The sequence below is a fragment of the Falco biarmicus genome, chromosome 6, assembly GCF_023638135.1.
Source record: "Falco biarmicus isolate bFalBia1 chromosome 6, bFalBia1.pri, whole genome shotgun sequence".
In the NCBI taxonomy this organism is placed as follows: domain Eukaryota; kingdom Metazoa; phylum Chordata; class Aves; order Falconiformes; family Falconidae; genus Falco; species Falco biarmicus.
In genome coordinates, this window is record NC_079293.1 from 49,986,446 (window position 1) to 50,005,329 (window position 18,884).

General features: G+C 41.0%; 1 protein-coding gene and 1 long non-coding RNA gene across 5 annotated transcripts in view; one reads left to right on the forward strand and one right to left on the reverse strand.

Moving 5' to 3' along the window:
- The window catches only part of LOC130150980 (uncharacterized), a 33,395-nt gene extending 24,858 nt beyond the window's left edge, over nt 1-8,537 (forward strand). The window contains exons 2-3 of the long non-coding RNA XR_008822452.1: nt 1,954-2,180; nt 5,474-8,537. This is a non-coding gene — a long non-coding RNA (uncharacterized LOC130150980). The remainder of the gene's footprint in view (nt 1-1,953; nt 2,181-5,473) is intronic.
- Nucleotides 1-18,884, reverse strand: part of AIG1 (androgen induced 1) — a 127,959-nt gene that overhangs the window by 52,191 nt on the left and 56,884 nt on the right. The window contains exon 4 of one of the 4 annotated variants that reach the window (XM_056342421.1): nt 2,385-2,514. The exons of 2 other annotated variants lie outside the window; for them this stretch is intronic. In XM_056342421.1, coding sequence (XP_056198396.1) covers nt 2,385-2,514 — 130 coding nt within the window. Of the gene's footprint in view, nt 1-2,384; nt 2,515-16,220; nt 16,278-18,884 lie in introns of those variants that run through there. One more of the 4 variants, XM_056342422.1, reaches the window with a different exon arrangement.

An 18,884-nucleotide genomic window follows, 5' to 3' on the forward strand; every position in this document is an offset into this window, starting at 1 on the left:
TCAAAGCTGTGAAAATGTTTTTCCCCACAGCTGAAAAAAAAAAAAATTAAAAAAAATCATTAAGGCCAGCTGAAAGAGCTGGGTGATGAGGGGGAAAGTTTATTTCCCGATTGCTCCATGGTGCAGCACATTCCCCAACGAAGAGCAGTGTCTGTGCTGCAGCAGGGAGAAAAAACTCACTGGGATGAGGTGAAAGGGCCAGTGCTAATGCAAGGCTGTGAACCAAACCGCCCATGTCAGAGACACATCCACACGACCTGCTGGTGAGGGGTGAGCAAGCAAAATGGAAACAGAGGCTGCCCTCCATCCTGTCTCCATAGTGGAGCTACAGAGAAGGAAGCACAAATGAAGACTAAACAAAGACTTGTTTCAGGAACATAATTATTTGATCTCTGCTGCAGCCAGGCAATTACTAGAAGTGATGATCACTAAAACTGAATTCCACTACTTAAGCTAGGAAAACATTCAGCTTATAAATTACTAAAGAGAACGAAAAGCAAACACAACTATGTGGCTCAGCATATATCTATAATAATGTCATGGTAACCACTTGTTTGTACTTTTTATGTTATGCCTAACATAGAATCTCTATAGTAATAATCTGTGGAAAAAAGAAACAGATAGACCCATATACATGGTGCTGTTGTTTGGACCAATGAAGAAACAAAATCAAAAAGCACCTCCCCTTCCAATAAAACAGTTCTGCTTCATATAATTTTGCTAAAAGTTGTATTAAAATAATCAGTATCTTGAGGTTAGTATGCCAGAGAGATTCTGTCTCCCTTTTGCTATTATGATTGGGGCTGGAAAAGTAATTTTTACAGTCTGCATGGCAAGGTACAAAAACCCTAAATTGCTGAAAAGAATGCAAAGGATGAAAAAAGCCACAAGGAAAGCAAAGACAGTGAGAAGACTGAAACTGAAAAAATGATGTTGCTGTCCTCAGTGGAGGGTATACCTGAGGAAGCGTCTGTCACTAGCCCACCTACTCAACAGCAATAAAAATGGCAAGCAGTTTCATTTTCTTCCATCCACCCATCCATCCATCCATCCACCCATCCATCCATCCATCCATCCATCCATTCTTCCTTCCGTCCCTCCCTCTCATCACCCTTCCTCTTTTTGTCTTTCCCTTCCCTCCTTCCTCTACTTCTCCATTTTTTTGATGCTTTAAATACACACTTTATATGGGAGATACTAGTGGGCTTTTTCCACCAGAGGAAAGAGCACCACTTTCTCAACCAGGAAATTTTTTTGGACAGCATTTATGATCCAGCCTAGCAAGTGGTTCCAGTTCCTGACTGACCTCTGCTACTTCTGGCATGCTCAAAGCAAAGCAAGCCAGTCCTTGAGGGAAGGCCGTACCAAAAAGCTACTAGAAGGCCAGAAGGATCTAATTTTTGTTGCAGCTACAGTTTGCTATTGGCAACAGCATCCAAAATGTCTCACTGAATCATCAAGCAATAAACCGAGGCACAAATTGATATCATCTACAAATTTCAATTTGTAAGAGTAATTCTTGACAAAATTCATGATTTGTGCTGTGAAAAACATTTCCAGTTTTGTTTCTTCAGCGCATACATAAGCCTACCATCATCTTGCTCTCCCTTCAGCTTTGGGACATTATGTCAGACAAACATAAGCACAGGCTTCTTCTCCAGACCAGTATGTCATATGTACTGGTTTACCCCATAAGTCCTTTATGTGCCATCCTCCCATTACATCCAACTTCAGGACCTTCCTGCCACACTCCTAGGCCAATGGCTCCTCCACATCACTGATCTCCTTCACCTCTGCTGGGTTGGACACATGCCCTCTGCTCAGCCCTCCCCTGCCATACCCCAAGCTTCAGCTTTCCCTTCCCTGCCATTTCACAGCCCTCTCCTCCTCCTTCCCCTTGCCTGTGGCTTCCTACGCTCTTCTCCCCAACTCATTTCTTTTCTTTTCCTCCAGAGAACTGCTCATGTATCAGTCTTTTCTGATTCATCGGGGGCAAGCAGAAGTGATGCACCCAGCTGAAGGAGCCACAGGCAAGGTTTGTGGTTGTGTCCTGCCTTTCTGCTGCACCTGGTGTATCAGCACCTACCTGCAACCAGGGCTCTCCAGCATGGCCCAAGTGCAGACAGCGGAGCAGAACCCTTCAGAGCCACCGGTCAGGCATGGAGATGCATGATGTACAGGTCTGTAAGTACTGGTCAGAAAAACTGCTGGAGGAATATAAAACTTCTGGGGGAAATCTAGGAAGAACAGTTGGGTGCCCCATGACACACGCAGGTTTCTGGTTTTAGAGTGGCTTTTTAATGAGCTTTCAAAAGCAGGGAAAAGTATAGATAAAAAGAAAAATAGTAAGATTCTGAACAGACATTCCCTTTCTTCCCTCCTACCCTTCTGTGGCTCAGTTTTACAGCTCCACCGCAGACAAACCAGAGACCAGAAAGTCAGTAGAGAGTGGAAGATCCACCCAAGTCTTAATGGCACTTCAGCTCCAGACACTTGCTGGATCCCACTGGGTTCCTGGATAGAACAATGCAAAAAAGAGGAAGGGACCTATTTTAGAAAATGCTAAGCCAATTAATTCCTGCATGTTGAAGAAAAGGCATGAGCTGGCACAAGGATCTCTGGCTGCTCTTTTAAGGACTGCTGAAGCAGGTGTGAAAAGAAGCTTTTTTAAGATGATGATTTCCTCATATAAGCAAACACCACAACAGAGATGGGGCAAGGCATTAATCCTGTGGTCTCCTCTTCAACGACAAATGGTCTGGCCCCATTTTCAACCCATTTTTACATCTACTGTCAACCTAACTTCGCCTGCTTAAGGAGATCCAGTCCCTCCCACAGGGCCATTTACCTCCTCTCAGCTGGTCCACACAACAGGACGTAATTTTACATACACAATTGACCAAATCCAGGCACCCTTTACTGTCTTTTATTTTTACTCAGCGCTCTCTCAGGCAAACGTCAATGTGGCTTCCTGAAAGTAAAGAGAGTTTGCCTGAGGAGAAAGCGGGTAAGGAACTCACTTCCATTACTTCAGTATCATAAACCCTGTATTTCATAATCTGTAACCTCCTTTTGGCCTTCTGCTGACCCATGTAATACTGCATCTATCCAGCTGTTAGAACCTCTGTTCAAACACTGCACTCACCAGAAAACTCTACCCAGTGTCACAGCTGGTACCAGGAGGCGTGGCAATTTTGCAACTACTTCTTAAATTGTAATTATTTGTTAGTCTTGAGGAATCATAATAGCCCATATATCATCAGAGAGGAAGTGACATAACAAAAAACTGCCATTGCCTCTTTCTGGTACACAGACAATATTTCGGTGAGATTATAGGTGCAAATCTTCTCAGCATTTCAACAGCCAAAGTCCTTTCCTTTTCTGTCAAATTTGTAATATCAAGAAGAAACATCAGTGAGATCCTAAGCCATTTATGCATATGTTTCTAATTATTTTATTTCAGTCTGTTATCCAAAATTAGAAATTACATTAGTATAAACCCACAAGTTTTCTCTGTCATGGTTTATCTTTTCATCTTTCTGCTGGAGCAAGGAATGAGGTCGCAAGGAATGAAGTCACAAGAACTTACGCACACGTGTTAAAAATTATAGCCCACTTACATATACTTTTCAGATAAACCCAGTAACTATCCTTAAAAATAAGTACAGTCTCAATAAAAAATAAAAGGTATTGCTTTCCTCACTAGTCCGTCTCCATAAGGTGTTCCATGTGTTTACCAACTAAAACTTGACTGAGGTTAAGTGAATGAAGGGACAGAGTCAGTGACTAAGCGAGGAGACAACATGTAACAGAATCAGGATTACCCGTACAGACCCCATCCTCTGAACGGCTCTGGCACCTGCCCTAGAGGAATGCACAGTGCACACATGCTCACTACCTACATCCAGTTTCAGCTGTGTATGTGCACTGCCTATCCCTTCAGTTCTGTCACCTTTCTGAAAACATACTGCAGAGATCAATGGTTTTTGGCACGTGTGTGTTCAAGTCATTTGCTAAGATGAAATACACCGTTTTGGGGGTATCTGGCAATTCAGACTGCAATACTCAGTTTTTTAAGCCCGCTGACTGAAAGCAGGTTTCTGCAATTTTGTTTACTGCCGCAAAGAAATTCACACTGTATCTCCACAGCACATAAAATGACATATGATGAGGAAAGAGCTTAATAAGGCAAGCAAGTATCAAAGAGCAATTCAATACAACTTGAGAAAACCATTTTAAAATTTTGCTAAGAAAAGTTTAATTATATGTATTTTTCAATCTGTGAACATGCTTCTTAAAAAGCGAACCACTGGATAATTCATTGCACTGAAAGGAATGGCCTGACTTGTATTGATATCAAAGCGGTAAGATTTCATTGCATATATCAAAAAAGGAAGCTACATCAAATGATGAAATTAAATAGTAATATGTTTTGCAGGGTTGGCAGAGTACGTTGACATGGCAGAGCACGGGAAAGATAAAGATACAATATTAATTAAATATCTTTCAAGGACAAGCGCCAATCTGTGCACATTTTGTAAGCTTTTCCTTGTTATGTCCATCATCTAGCATTTTGAGTTACATACATTTGGCCCCTCTGAGTGAAAGAACTAACTTGAACTTTATTTCCAGAACAATCCAAGAGAATTAATGAAGCTTTCTTAACGTCACTAAAAGGAAGACAATATAGAACATGTCCTTACTTCTATTTTTCTGCTTTTATACTAAATGAAAAGGAACTAAGCAGTAACAAGGGGCACTAGAAGCAGCTGGAGAAAAGATCCCTCTAGCCCAAGTTCCATGAGGGCAACTATACGGCTACCCTTAAGCATAATGTATACTGAAGTAGGGGTACCTCTCACAGCACAACTGCAACTACACACCACACTCAGCCCAGTAGGCAGCCTGTGTAAATCACTAATTTAGGGAACACAAATCACTGCACAAGTCTTTTCAGCATATGGTACAGAAAAGATGCCGGAAGGCCTCAGGAGAGCCTAACACCGCCATTGCTCCTCTGCTCTCTGGGACATGAGCCCAGCCTTTCAGAAACTCAGTGTAGAAACCTGCCCAGAGCTCCAACTCCTGTGAACTATGTATTTCTTCATATTTAATTTATAGTTATCTCTTTCTTATTATCATCCCATCTTCCACCCAAAGACCTAGCCAGCTCTCCTTCTCCTAGTAATCTGGAAGGACTGGAGTATTGTGATTTGAACTTTGGCTACACCTTTCACTTTCATTAGTTATGCTATTGATTTTGTTAGATGATTGCATCTGGGAGGGATGAGAAACCAACATTTAGTTAACAGCGGGTGGACTTTTTAAAAATTACTTCTATGGCTATCCTCTGCCCTTAATCTTGAGAACTGTCATGAACTACATGTCTATGGAGGCAAACTTGACAAATTTTAAATCAATTTTTTCCTTTCAGAGTATAATTTATTATTATTTCCAAACTTATCTTCCACAGACTGCTGCAACAACAAACACCAAGACCACATTGATCAGAACATCATCTTACTGGCTGATCTAATCTCACTGAGAGAAAGGAAGGCTTATAAAATATGTTTGAAGACTAAACAGTACAACCAGTGCCAAGTTTCACTTGACTCACACTATGTGGAAGCTGAGGCCCAAATAGCCAATGTTCTCGTCTGCCAGAGGCCCATGTTCTCAAGTTCAAACACATTTTATATTTGCCAGTCATATTTCCAGTAATCACTAAGTTCTACTAAAGAAGACATTTAATAACTCGTATGACACCATATACTATATTTAATTTTCTCTTTAAAATACATTAAGAAACATTTTGTAAACCCCAAATCCTTTAATAAACAAAATGTAATCAGTATGGGTGTGTGTACCCAGATTTCTGTGTGCGAAAGAGATTTTGGAAACTAAGGGCTCTAATTCCATCTTTTCTGAAAGGTCCTAGATTTTAAAAGGTCAGACCAGGAACTTTCAAATAAAGAAAAACCCATGAACGCGCAGAAGGAGCACACATCTGTTATGCTGCAGTTCGCTCTGCAATCCAAAAGCAACACTGGGAAAGGCACGCAAACAACATAACAATTTTGGTGGTTCTGGTGGGATTTTAGATAATGAAGAAATTTTTGGTTAAGAGCAAACTAGAATAAAAGCGCTATGAAAACTCAGCATATTCCAGCTCTATCCCCTCCTTCTGCATTGCTCTGAAGAAAAAAAATAGAAAGAAACCTCTGACATTTCTGATCCTCCTTCTAGAGGGAAGCAGAGAGTCTGTCAGTCTTCCTTGTTCCAGTTCAGAGGCTGTGCAAGTGTAGACCGATATTTTAAAACCGAAAAGGGATTTACCAGAGTCCAGAATATCCCCTCCCATAGGCTGCCTTAAACAAAGCGGAGCTGTGGGACCAAGGCAGAGGAAGCGGTCTCGGGTGGCAGCCCATGGTTTGGGAAGGTGTCCAGGCTGCTGAGCGCCTGCAGTGCCCCAGAGCGAGGACCACGGCGTGGGCAGGGCATGGCTTTGCTCGATCTCATCTAGAAGGAATCCTGGAAAACGTAATCCCGGGATCTGCTGGGATTTGCAGACCTCCATAGAAAGGCGTATTTGGAAGGAGCACAAGATAGAAGCAGCCTCCTTTTTAATAACTTAGGAAAGCCTGAAAGAAACTACAGATGATGTTCATCTCTCCTGTAAGCAGGGAGAAAACCTCCTTGTTTGACTTTCAACGTCAAATCTGAGGAGGCAGCCAGTAACTGAGCCACAGCAACACCTGGGATAGTTTAAAACTATGTGAACAGGCCCTTTTTTTAAAAAAAAAAAATAAAAGTGGTTTTAATTGCTTGTTTGTTTAGACTTCGCTGCTAGAGCTCTGGGAAGAAATTTCTCTTCAGAGAGAAGCTGTATTGTTTGTTTGTAAAATAGCTTGATAGGCAAAGCCTGCGGGGAAGATTGGTCTGTAACGTACAGGAAAAGCAAACAAGAGTGGTAATGGATTCAAAGGTTAATGCAGAGTCCATGAGGAAATTAATTAGGTTAATGAATGCCCTCAGCTACCCACCCGCCACTTCATCCAAATGTAATGGCACAGCTGCACCCCAGCTCTGGGTGCATCCTCAAGAGGGCTGGGAACTGGATACTGTGAGATGCAACCCATGCAAGCCCTGAGTGTGTGACCCTGGACCAGTGTACCTATGCATGTTCACCTGCTAGGCTGCAACACTAATACCTTGCAGACTGACTGACTTCAGGCTGGGGGATCCCTGTTGATAGCCATTTGACCTCCTACAGTGCACAGGCCACAGTATGTTATTCTGCAATTGAAGGAAACCCTTCTTTTCAGACATGTGTGTGTCACTGAGCCCGATCTGGTAAGGCTGAACCATTGTGCAGTTGTAAGACTTATCCGTTTCCCAACCTGTCTTTATAGCTGAATTTTCTCACAGTAGCTCCAGAAAAGCTTACAAGCAGCTAAAATAACCTCCCAGTGCAGCTTAAATTCAGGCAAAAATTTCACACTCCCCAGTCTTTTCCCCAATTTGGGATTTAACAAACTCCATCCAAAATTCCAGGTCAAACCTGGTAAGCAATTTACTGTGACTGGCTTATTTAACATCATCCTTTCTGTACTTCACTGTTACCTTCAGGAACTACCTTGAAACTGTAAGGTGCTGCAAAAAGTGTTTATGTAAATTAAAGCAGCAATAAAAGGCTGCCAAGAAATTCCATAGTATGCTACCAAAATAAAACCTCAAGCTACTTCACGTAACCCCAAAGCTGAGGCTGAAAAAGCATCACAGTTAAAATAGTCATGAAGTTGTGTGTTGGGGTTAGAAAATTTCTTTCAGAATGAATTTCTGACAGAAAATGTAGTTTGGGTATTACTGAAATTTTGTCGTTTCTGATTTGACAAAATTTTCCCATGCTCATAAACAATCTAAAAGATCCATCAGGCCACTTCAGCATGGCTGCACTGGGGGCGTTCTGCCCTCTCCCAGCAGCTCTCCAGAACTATGTAGCCTTGGGGGAATTTTAGTTTTCAAGCATCCAATGGACCAGTTCTCGGTTGTGGGCTGGGCTTCTGGATAGACCACACCTCTCATAACACAGTTTTTTCTCCTCTCAGACTGACCAGTTTGGAGAAACCCAAGTGCAACCATGAAAAAACATAGGAAGATGCAGTTCAGGTTTGAACTAACTCAGAATGAGTTATTTTGTGACTTCTAGATTTACAGTGTTTGAAATATTTATAAAAACAAGATATATTGGTACAAAGTAAGGGGGAAAAAAACCAAAAAAACCCCACCCAGAGTGAAACATTACAATTCTTTTTTTTTGCCTCCAATAATGATATAAAGACTAAATATAATCTATGGACATAAGAAAAACCAGTGATTAATGGCTATGCAGACTGCTGCATGTCCATATAGTAGTGGTATGTGTGGGTCTGTCAGGTGCGAGATCTTGGAAAGCCCCACCTGTTCTGCATTTATGAGAATATATAATAGATCTTTGGTAAGATCTATCATTCTATCCAAGTACAAGAGAAACAGAGACTGGCTTAATTGAGGCTGCACAGGAAAAAAAGAGGAATAATTAATGCAAACTTCCAGTCAGGTAAACTAAGCTGCAGAATTTGCTGCCCTTCCTGGGGGCGACCTTTACTGAATGCAAGAAGAATAAGGGATTGGGAGAGCTTTCAAATGAGTCCAAGGCCAGGGAACTGTATGCAGACATAAAATGGCATTAACGAGTGATGAGCTCACATCTGTCTCTAATAGCACCATAAGTGGTTGCAGTGTTAGAGCTAGCCAGCTAGGTCAACCGTGTGTAAACGGTTTATCGTATACAGCTTATTTTCTCTGGCAGGCTTTGCTCTTAAAATAAACAGCACTGCACTCCATGAAAGGTTGGTGGTGACTGTCTCACCCTCTGTATGTACTGATTTGCTAGGGATCATCAAAATGACCTGCGAGGGGACACCAGACCCATGGACCTTTGTAGCTCACATCTTGCTGACAGGTCAGGTGCCCCCTCCCTGTTATTATCCCTGCAATAGAGGATATTGCAGAGCATCTCCTGAGGTGGGACTCTCAGGGGCCTTTCACCCGACCAGTTTATCCAAAAGGAGACAGTCACAAGTTCTCTCCCCATATAGAAAACAGTGATACAAACCAAGAAATACAGGGCTCTTTAATGTAGCAGTGGAAAGTACAACAAGCTGAAGTCAGGCAAGTTAGAAATTTGGAAAAGAATGAGCAGTGACAATGAATAATGACAGGAGCAAGCTGCTAAGGAAAACAGATGTTTATCTCTTCAGATCATGACCAAATGTCTTTCTGGAAGATAAACTTCAGCGAAACAAAAATCACTGGGCTCACTACAGGTGCAAGTGAGCTGTTATGGCCTCTGTTAAACAGGAGGTCAGACAAAATGATCTAATATTCTCTTCAGACCTTAAATGCCATAGATGTCTGGGTTTGTCTGCGTGGTATTTTGTCGGTAGGTGAGAACTCACTTTGTTTCTGAGTCTGCATGAATCCATGCCAACAATGAACCAGGAGTCATGTAGCTGTGGTTAGCACAGTGCAAAATCCAACCTAATAACTTGCTCCTGGCTTGGAGCTGGCTGATGCCCGGCCAGTTCACAACACAGAATAAAGTTGCATCTGTCTGCAAAATACCATACAGACACACCTACCCTACACAGCAAGGCAGCCACGCTAGTGCATTTTTGCAGATAAGGAGACACAAGGCATGTCTGTGCCATGTCCTGGAACGCAGTGCAGGGATATCCAACAGCACCCACGGTGCTCACGCCGGAGCCAGTGGCAGTACAGCCACCTCAGCCCCATCGAAAAGGCCTGTGCCCTGGGACCAGTGCTGGCTAACCTGGCCATGCTGCCTTCAGGACCAAATCAGCATGTTAGCACAAGATCTGTACCACACGGTGCCAGGACACAGCTGGTGATGGTGACTACCCCTACTGCAGGGTAGATGGGCATTGCTGCGAGTGGTGCTACAAGGCAAATTGTATCATGGATTCTCTTCTTCTGGAGCAAGAATGAGGGCTCAAGACATGCCCGCTGTTTGTGGCTGGAGCTTAAATGCTCTGAAAGGGCAGCTTGCATTCCCTTCCATTAAACTCTCAGCACCCGCTCGGTAACTTGTCTCTTCTTCTCAGCATGAACTGAACCAAAGCAAGTCCAACTGCAAAAGCAGTGATGTGGTCACACTGTTTTCTGTGCTTGGCATCTACAGAGTAGAATAATGAACACAGTAGTAAGAATGTGCACTGGACGTGCAAGGAAGGGCAAGTAAAGCGCATGGTGCTAATATTGCCACCACACGGTTTGCCTTTACAGAAAGCAGAGTGAGCAACACTGAAAATGTTTCTCAGCACAGAGCTGTACACCGACAAGGAAAGCATAGCTTGAGCAAAGACAGAACATGGTTGTGTGGGAAGAATGTTTTCCAAAAGGGCTTAAGCCACATGACCAAATTAATGCTATAAAGAAGTACTGAAGTAAAAGTGCAAACCAAAAGAAAAATTCAGACGTTTACTCCACTTGTGACAATCTGACTCAAAATGGTAAGTGCTGGGAAAGAATTAATATGGAAGAAAGGATTAACCACTTCTCCAGAAACATAAACACAGAAGAACACTTTTGAAAGTATCTTAACATTTGTAAGAAGCAGCAGAAGAGAAGTTTATATTATAGAAAAAAGTCAATAAAAATGAAAGATGAAGGTAAAGAAAACCCCACAAGCTAACCTTTCAAGCAAAAAAATCTTTTGTAGCAGGCTGTGCCTACTAAGACATAGTGTCTTCTGGGAATGGCTGACACCCCCCCTTTTTAAGGCATCAGATCCTCAGTTTACATGATTAGTTCATAATCTCAGTTTTTATTCAATAAAAAAGGTTTTCCAATTCTTCATGATATGAAGAAGGTCTTAAAACTGAGGCCCTAAGGATTAAACTACCAAGACAAAATTCCAAAACTTGGATACTTCTGAGCCTCTTGCTCTCTTTAATCCTGACCATTCATACGTTAATGCCTGCAGGTTTACCCTCAAGACCACTGACACCTGGTGAAGAGCCCCCATATACTGGCACCAGCGCAGTATGTTCAGGGTTTATCTGTATAATTCACGGAGATTATGTGAAGAAATACTCAATAAGAACGACTGGTGCATGAGCAGTACCAGCACATATGACTTATTCCACAGGATACCTCCTGAAAGCATCCTGTGTCATTAGTTTCTGTGCGTGGACAGTTCCTTGAAAGAATAATGCTCAGGTGAATGGGCAGCGTATTTGGAAAGAGGCACTGGGGATGGGATTTAAGCAGTATTGCAGCTACTGCATATGAACTATAAAACATGGTAAACATTTCAGAAAAGTGTATTAATTGCAAAACAGAAACTTTCAGGATTATAACAATGCCCTTAAAGTTAAGTTCTTCTGTAATCATAGAACCTTCGAAGTTGGAAACTCCTTCTTCCCTCTCCATTGTCCACCAGTACGATTCTCACAAACAAATCACTTCAGCTGCTGTACTAGGAACAAAAACAGGATGGATATTAGACATTGGAAACTCTCCATTTGCCTTTACCACAAGGGTTTTTTTTCCCATGGATCCTAAGAAGGGCAGACGGGCATTCCCTTGAGGCAAACAGAGATGTTTTCAGAACATCGCGCAACAGGAATACTCCCTGACAACATGTCTATAATAATATGTTCCAAGTATAACTTTCTGTACTGTACCTTAGGCTATTTGGTGGTGGCAGACGTATTTTTATGCCCATTCCTTTTCCCTGAACTTGTGTAGGGACCAGTGCAACTAAACATCAGCCTTTTAAAAGCACAACATCTCATTTAGCTTCACAGATGCTCTTAACAAGTCAACAGGTCCACAGAATTTTCTGAAAAAGGATCTGTGTATCACCATTATCCAGTTTCTCAATCAGCAAGGTGGAAAAGGTTATGATGAAAGAAATGTACTTACTCACAGAGTATCTGGCAAGCGGACAGATTCCAACCCACTCCTTGTCCCAGCATCTAGTTTCCTTACAGAGCCTCTATGTGGCCAGAGTTTGATAAAGATGTGAAAAGTGACACAGTGCCAAATGCCATCCCAGGCTTCCCTGTGGATAGACTTGCAAAAGAAAGAAGATTCCAAGTTCGTTTCAGTCCCATGAGGCTTCACGCAACACACAGCTAACATAAATGCCATCCCAGGTGGCACTTCCCCAAGCAACAGGTAAACATCGATCCCTGGCTTGAGGTGTGTGCTAAGACAGCTCAGCTTGGCTCTCCCTGGGGAGCTCACCAGCTCCTTCCCTGCACATCTAATAGCACATCAGGTTTGGTAAATGCCCTGTCATGAACATAGCAAAGAGGAAGGTGATGGTTGACTCTCTCATGCTCTCAGAGCAGCTGCCTTCTCTTTGCATCTCCATGAATCTCATCTACAGTAGCCCTTCTCACTGAGAAAAATACAATTTTTCTGTGCTGCTGATGGTCCTTTCTGTTTCACATCTGGAGATTGTTAACTGTTTCCCATGTGGTCTGAGTTTTAGCAGCAAAAACACTCCAACAAATTCTAGTAAAACTGCTTTATTTGTATTAACTGGACACCGGATACCCAGATAATACTGTATGAGAGACTTTATTCTTCCTTCCTCTTCACACTGACATTTCACCTCGGCCTGTCCTCTGAAATAAATACTAGGGAAACCTCATGTTTTAGTGATTAAAAGTTCAGAACAGAAAAGGTCAAAAGCTGAAAATAATTTAAGCATGACATCTCTGTTTAGGAGAGCTTAAGTACTTACGAGTGGTGGAAGTCCCAACTAAAACTCAAACGATGCTGTGAGGCTGTGACTTCCCCTTGGATACCAACAGCTTACAGTAACCTCTGTTTTTGCAAAGTCATAATTTGCTGCCATGGAAAGAATTATATTAGCAGAAACTGAAAGCATTGCTGCAAATCACTGAGGGACAAAACACTGCAGGAGGGAAATGATACCTATATGTACATTTTGCAACTGCATGAAAGAAGAAAACAAATAAAGCAGGGATGAGTGCTGAGAGGAGTGCTCAGTAGAGCTGGGAATATTGTTTTAAGTTGCTAACATGGAGGAAAAATTACCCAAGTCTTGGATAGTAAAATTTACTACCTTTCCAGAAGGACAGTTATGAATTTATCAGCCTTTATTTGGTGCAAAAAAAATTCTGAAGAAACTTCTTTAACACTCAAGCTACTTTTAGGTAAACGCAAGAAGGAGAAGGTAAATGCTCTTCAAAAGCAAACTACCGCAATTAACTAAAGCAACCAGAATATTATAAATGTATTTATCAAAAAAATCACCACTAGCAGGGAAAAAAACAAATTTAATAGCAGCAGAACACCCTCCACTCTAATCAAGTAGGAAAACCTCTCCCCCATGAGATCACCACTGTGCCTGAACTGTGTGGCAAAGAAATCATCTTTAGAACTGAGAACGTGAGAATGAAAGAGATGATGGTTTTTATCAGCCAAATACTTGTTCCATTCTTTTACTTTCTCAGTTTAATTTAGTATTGAGCCCATTACTGCAAATTTACCAGCTACCAGAACTTTTGCTGCCCACAGCGCTACATCACTGTGTTGGATGAGATGGCAGAAGATATAACGCACTCCAAGGCTGTAGCCTGAGGCTTGCTGCTGCTGCTGCTGCTGCTGCTATGTCAGGAGAGCGTGCTCCCACTCAGACCCTGCCAGTGAGTGTAACTCATTTCGGGATTTATGTGGTGGATAAAGGTGGTGTAGTGCAGGACACAGAAAGGCTGCACTTGGCTGGCTTGTATCTAATTTATGGATGGGTGTACGTAGGCATGAAGTGTTAAGAGAATGCTGCAGACCACTGGAGGCTCCAGCCATGCTGTGGCACAGCAAACTTAAGCAATACCTCTGCCCCAAGCAAGGACTGGCTCTTGGAGAAAGGGTTTATTGCCCAGCATTCATCATCAGGAAAATGAAAGAGAACAGGTTTTATTTCTGCTATAAATCATGCACATCACCAAGCCACTCTGTTGCAGCCAGAAGAAAAACCAAAGGTTCACTGTGATCTCTGACAAAGAGGGACCTTTTTTTTTTTTTTTAGCTGAGACAAGCTGTAGCTTTGAGATAATGGAAGCAAGTATTGTTTTTGAAGAGTTTTGTATATGCCTCACTTAAGAAAAGGAGGAAAAGATGTGAAAATCATAAGATAGTGGAGAGAGTCCTGTACTGTAAGAAACTGTTTTTGAAAACAGCGCAACTGAGCCGCCCAGCTTGTAGGCCAATGCAGGGAAGCTGATGCAAGAGCTCTGGCAGGGAGCGACTGCCTGCCAAATTCCTACTAATTGGTAATAAGGACAGCTGAAGAAACTGGCCTCTGAAAGGAAAAATAAAGTTTGAAACCTCAGACCAACTTCTTCAGGAACACAACTACTTCTGAAGAGAGTAGTAGATCCGCATGCATGGATAGATATAGGCTAATGCCTATAAATAACTCCAAGCTGGCAGCGCTACGGCAGTAACAGAAGCCAGACTGTGGTAACAGCCGGCTTCGCTATAGAAATTTTCATCTTAATGCCATCTTCCTTCTTGCTGTGGGAGACACACTGAAAACAGGTCTGGATATATTAAAACTCTGTCATGCCTTCAACAAGGTTTCATAAGGTTACATAAGTAATTTTCAAATTTCATTACAGAAATTCAGTTCAATCTCTATACGGTAACTATAAAATGCCTAGATTTCACTGTTTACATGAGAATGCCAAGCAACACGACCTTTAAATATAATTTTTATATTTCGTATATAAAATATTTTTTTTCAGTACTTTTCTCTGAAATAAATAAATTTTTCAGTAAATTTTCTCTACAACAGTACTAACAGCAGTAAGGAACCTGAAAGAGTTCAGATAAATTTGCCAGATTAAAGAAGCAAATATCCTTATTCCTGTTGCTGCTCTTGTTAACTTAAACTGAGATAGGTGATTTTATTCCTTCAGAATGAATGTCACACCTCTCAATTACAAAAAGAATATATAAGCCTAAGTAAACTGTCTATAATTCTCTTGTAAAGTTTAATTCATTTGTTTGCAAAGTGATCTGAGATATCTGGAAAGATTAAGGATTATTTTCTTGCCTTAGCAAAGGTTAGAATCTAGCTGGGAATCCTGCTGCAGTAGTGCTAAAAGGGCTGGTTTCCACAAATGTAAGGAAAACACTAGATTCACAAATACATCATATCTGCATTGAGCACACTGAGTTGTACAAAGTAAGGAGAGAGGAGTACAATCACAGCACTTTTGCACCCTTCTGACACCGTGGGGTTGCTGGGGCTCACGTTTCCTGCAAGAGTAAACAAGCATAATTTGTTATTCTAACACGTACTGACAGGAACTGCCTGGTCTGTGTCACCTGTGAGGGGACCAAGCAGGGGCTAGTCCTATTTAAATGTGGTGCAGTTAAAACACTGTCAGAGACTTTTTAATGCCAAAGAATTTTACATATTCCTATTTATATTTTGAAATTGCAGTCACAGTGTTCAGACTTGCCTTTCTCTGCCTAGCAATGTATAGGTGGGATCTTCCATGTACAAGCCATGTACAATTTGATATAATATGCTTTTAGGTTCACCACAAAATGTTCTTCCTTACACTGTAAAACTTACCAAGAAGCCGTACAGTATTATGTTACATGGTAATGGTATTTCCAGAAAAAAAAAAAAAAAAAGAATTACACATGAATAAGGCAATGAAAGTATGCAGGTAACCATGGCTACTGTTGTGAACTAAATAACATTTTTTATACAGCTGTGAATATTTGTATTATTGCCAGTTAAGCTGTAGAGCTCAGATTTGAGACAGGGCTGGTAAACACTGAATTCTTGCCTGAAGAAGGTGCTTCCCACAGTGGATGCAGGCCTCTACATCGTGCCACTGCGCATTCTGGTGTAATTTTTTTTGTCTAGTAAACACATCTTACTACCTCAGTCAAAATAATCAAAGTATAACTCTTCATGGCCACTACTCATACTTGACCGTCAGTGACACATTTTGCACAAGGTATTTCCTTTCTTAAGGGTATTTTTATTTCCTCTTGCCATATACCTGTAATTGTAGCTTTTCACACTTTTGAAATAGCTTTGGCTCCATAAAAGAGACTTTTGAAAGATCTTTAAAACATCTGCAAGCAAAGCCCTCAGCTTTCCTTGATTTTCACTGGTGGTAACACCCCCCTTCTTGGTCCCAACAGCATTCCTGGACAAGAAAAGAAAAAACAATTCCAAATGACAGGGCAGATGAGAGGGACCTTTCCTGCTTTGGTATCTTTTCAACTTCCAAGTTCATCCTCCTTAAATCATTCTTCTGTTTACATGTCAGAGTCTCTCTTCTCAAATCAATCATCATCTGAGAAGGAATGGAAACCTAAGGGACATTTCTCCTTACGGAGAAAAGGTACACCCAAAATCAAATTATTTGGAGTAAGCTGACAGTAGTTGCTATACTAAAAGAAAACATAAACACAAAGGCAGTTAGTTAGATGAACCTGTGCTTCCAGTAACATAAACAAAACGAAAATAATGAAACGCCTATTGTAACTAAGTGAAACAGGACTTAGAGCAACATCTCTCTATTCAAAAATTGAGTCACTTCTTCCTTCCAATAGAGCATGAGCTTGAAACCCAAGTGAGTGTTCATTCATTTGCCATGAATTTGTCTCCTTTGCCTGGTCTGGAGAGAGAGGATCATTTCTTAATAAAAGCACTGGCTAATGAAACGCACACAGATTCACCTTGCAGTTCAATCCTTAACAAACTGCCTGTAGCCTCAGGCAAACCACGAATTCCATGTTTTAGTTTCTCCTCTGTAACATGGGGAAAACAGCAACTCTTTTCTGCCAGTCTTTACCTGTCCTGTTCATTTAGGCTGGAAGAAATGTGTGAAGACTAAACATTTCATATTTCTATCAACAGTGCTTAGCTTAAACAGAATTATAGGAGATGTTCTTTAAAATGGTACTAGGTACCAATATCATTATTAATAGGTGAATAGTAAAATATATATAGAGAGAGCATTTATTATGATATATATATATTACTATTCACATTTTATATACATATATAGTGCATAAATATATACTATATATACTATATATACTATATATACTATATATACTATATAGCATACAGTATACATATACACTATACATATACACTATATATATATATATACACACACACACACATATATACTACCTATTGTAAACCTACCACACTGATGTCATGGAGAATAAAACTGTGGGAGGCACAGTAGCATAGGGGTTGGGCAAACAACTGTGAGATCTAAAGACCCACAAACCCTGAGGAAATAGAGGCAATGACTGTACAAAACAGGGCGCTCTTCTGACTTCTGCAGGCACAAAAATGTTGGAAAAAGAAAACTGCACTGCGAACAGTGATCCTGCACAGTGGTCACAAACCAAATGAAGCTGAATTTCTGCTTGTTGGTCTAGAATAAATGAAGGGTCCCATTTTCAATATACACAAGGGTACTTTTAAACTTCCCTTTCAAGCTTTTTCTCAGTGATGTACAGTATACACAATTATCACCTCCAATTTCTATGGCTCTCTCCAGCTGACTACTATTATCACATCTTTATTTCTGTATTTGGTTTCCTCTGCTTTGCTCGCTGTCTTCTCCTCCTTAACAACCTCTAAGGCTATCACTTTCTCTCTTAGCTTCTGACACGTGCATTTCTTCCACCTTCAAATTCCCTCTTCCTTTTCATCCTTCATTCCTCTGCTTCAGAAGCAAAGACCAAAATGTCATCCACCTTAAGTCTCTGATCTAACAATACATATATTCACCTACTAAAATGATTTGCAGCTGTATGCATTTTTAAACAACTTGCAGCCGGTGCACTTTTGTTTGTTAATGGAAACATCAGTAAATCTGTGTATTAGTAAAAAGACATTTTTAATGGATGTTTCCTTTATAGAAAATGGTATCATTTCTCATTTCTTCATTTCAAATAGTGCCTTAAAATACAAAGTTCAGTTAACTGACAAACATATTTCATCTTTCCCATAAATAGTTCATAAAAAATTTCTACATTACATACTGTATTTGCACAAGAAGCCACAAAAATGTGCATGGCAGTGACTCAGCAAGTTGGAAGCCTGCATATAGGGTTTATAGAAAGCTGGTAAAGCTCAAAGTAACAGAAAAAAAAGCTAAAAGCCCCACAATGCAAATAAAATGGCTTCCTGTTGGAAACTAACTTAAGGATATGATTTCAATACTATGGCCATTTTTTATAAGGAAGAATTTCTTTCCTAGGTATATCTGAGCTTTCTTTTCTAGGTGTATCTGAGCTACAGCATGCACCACATCAGCCTAGAGTATTTTATGAAATACCAGGGGCACTAATTTGGTATATAGCCATTAAGTAATGTTATTTGAAACGGAGGTCGCTTCTGTTCTACAGCAGAATGGACAACAATACCAACTCTTAACTCTTAGCTGCATTTGCACACACGAACCTCAAAGTAATTTGCAAAAGGCTGTTTGCCTCTTCATTACAACTGAATGACCAGGACACTGAGGCACATGAAAGGGAAACACCTCTGAGCCCCCAGCAAGCCCCCAGCAGGGTGACCAGCGGAGTACAGGCACACACAGTCTGGTTTGGCACAGTGGCTGCCTCGCCTGGGACACTTCATAACCAGAATCAGGCACAGTGCTATAAACCCAGTAACAGCCAGCACTGTTTTCTAATTATCATTACAAAACCCACAAATAAATGAGATACCATAGAATCCCCCCAAAATGCAGACACTAGCTAATAAAGGCTTTTGAACACAC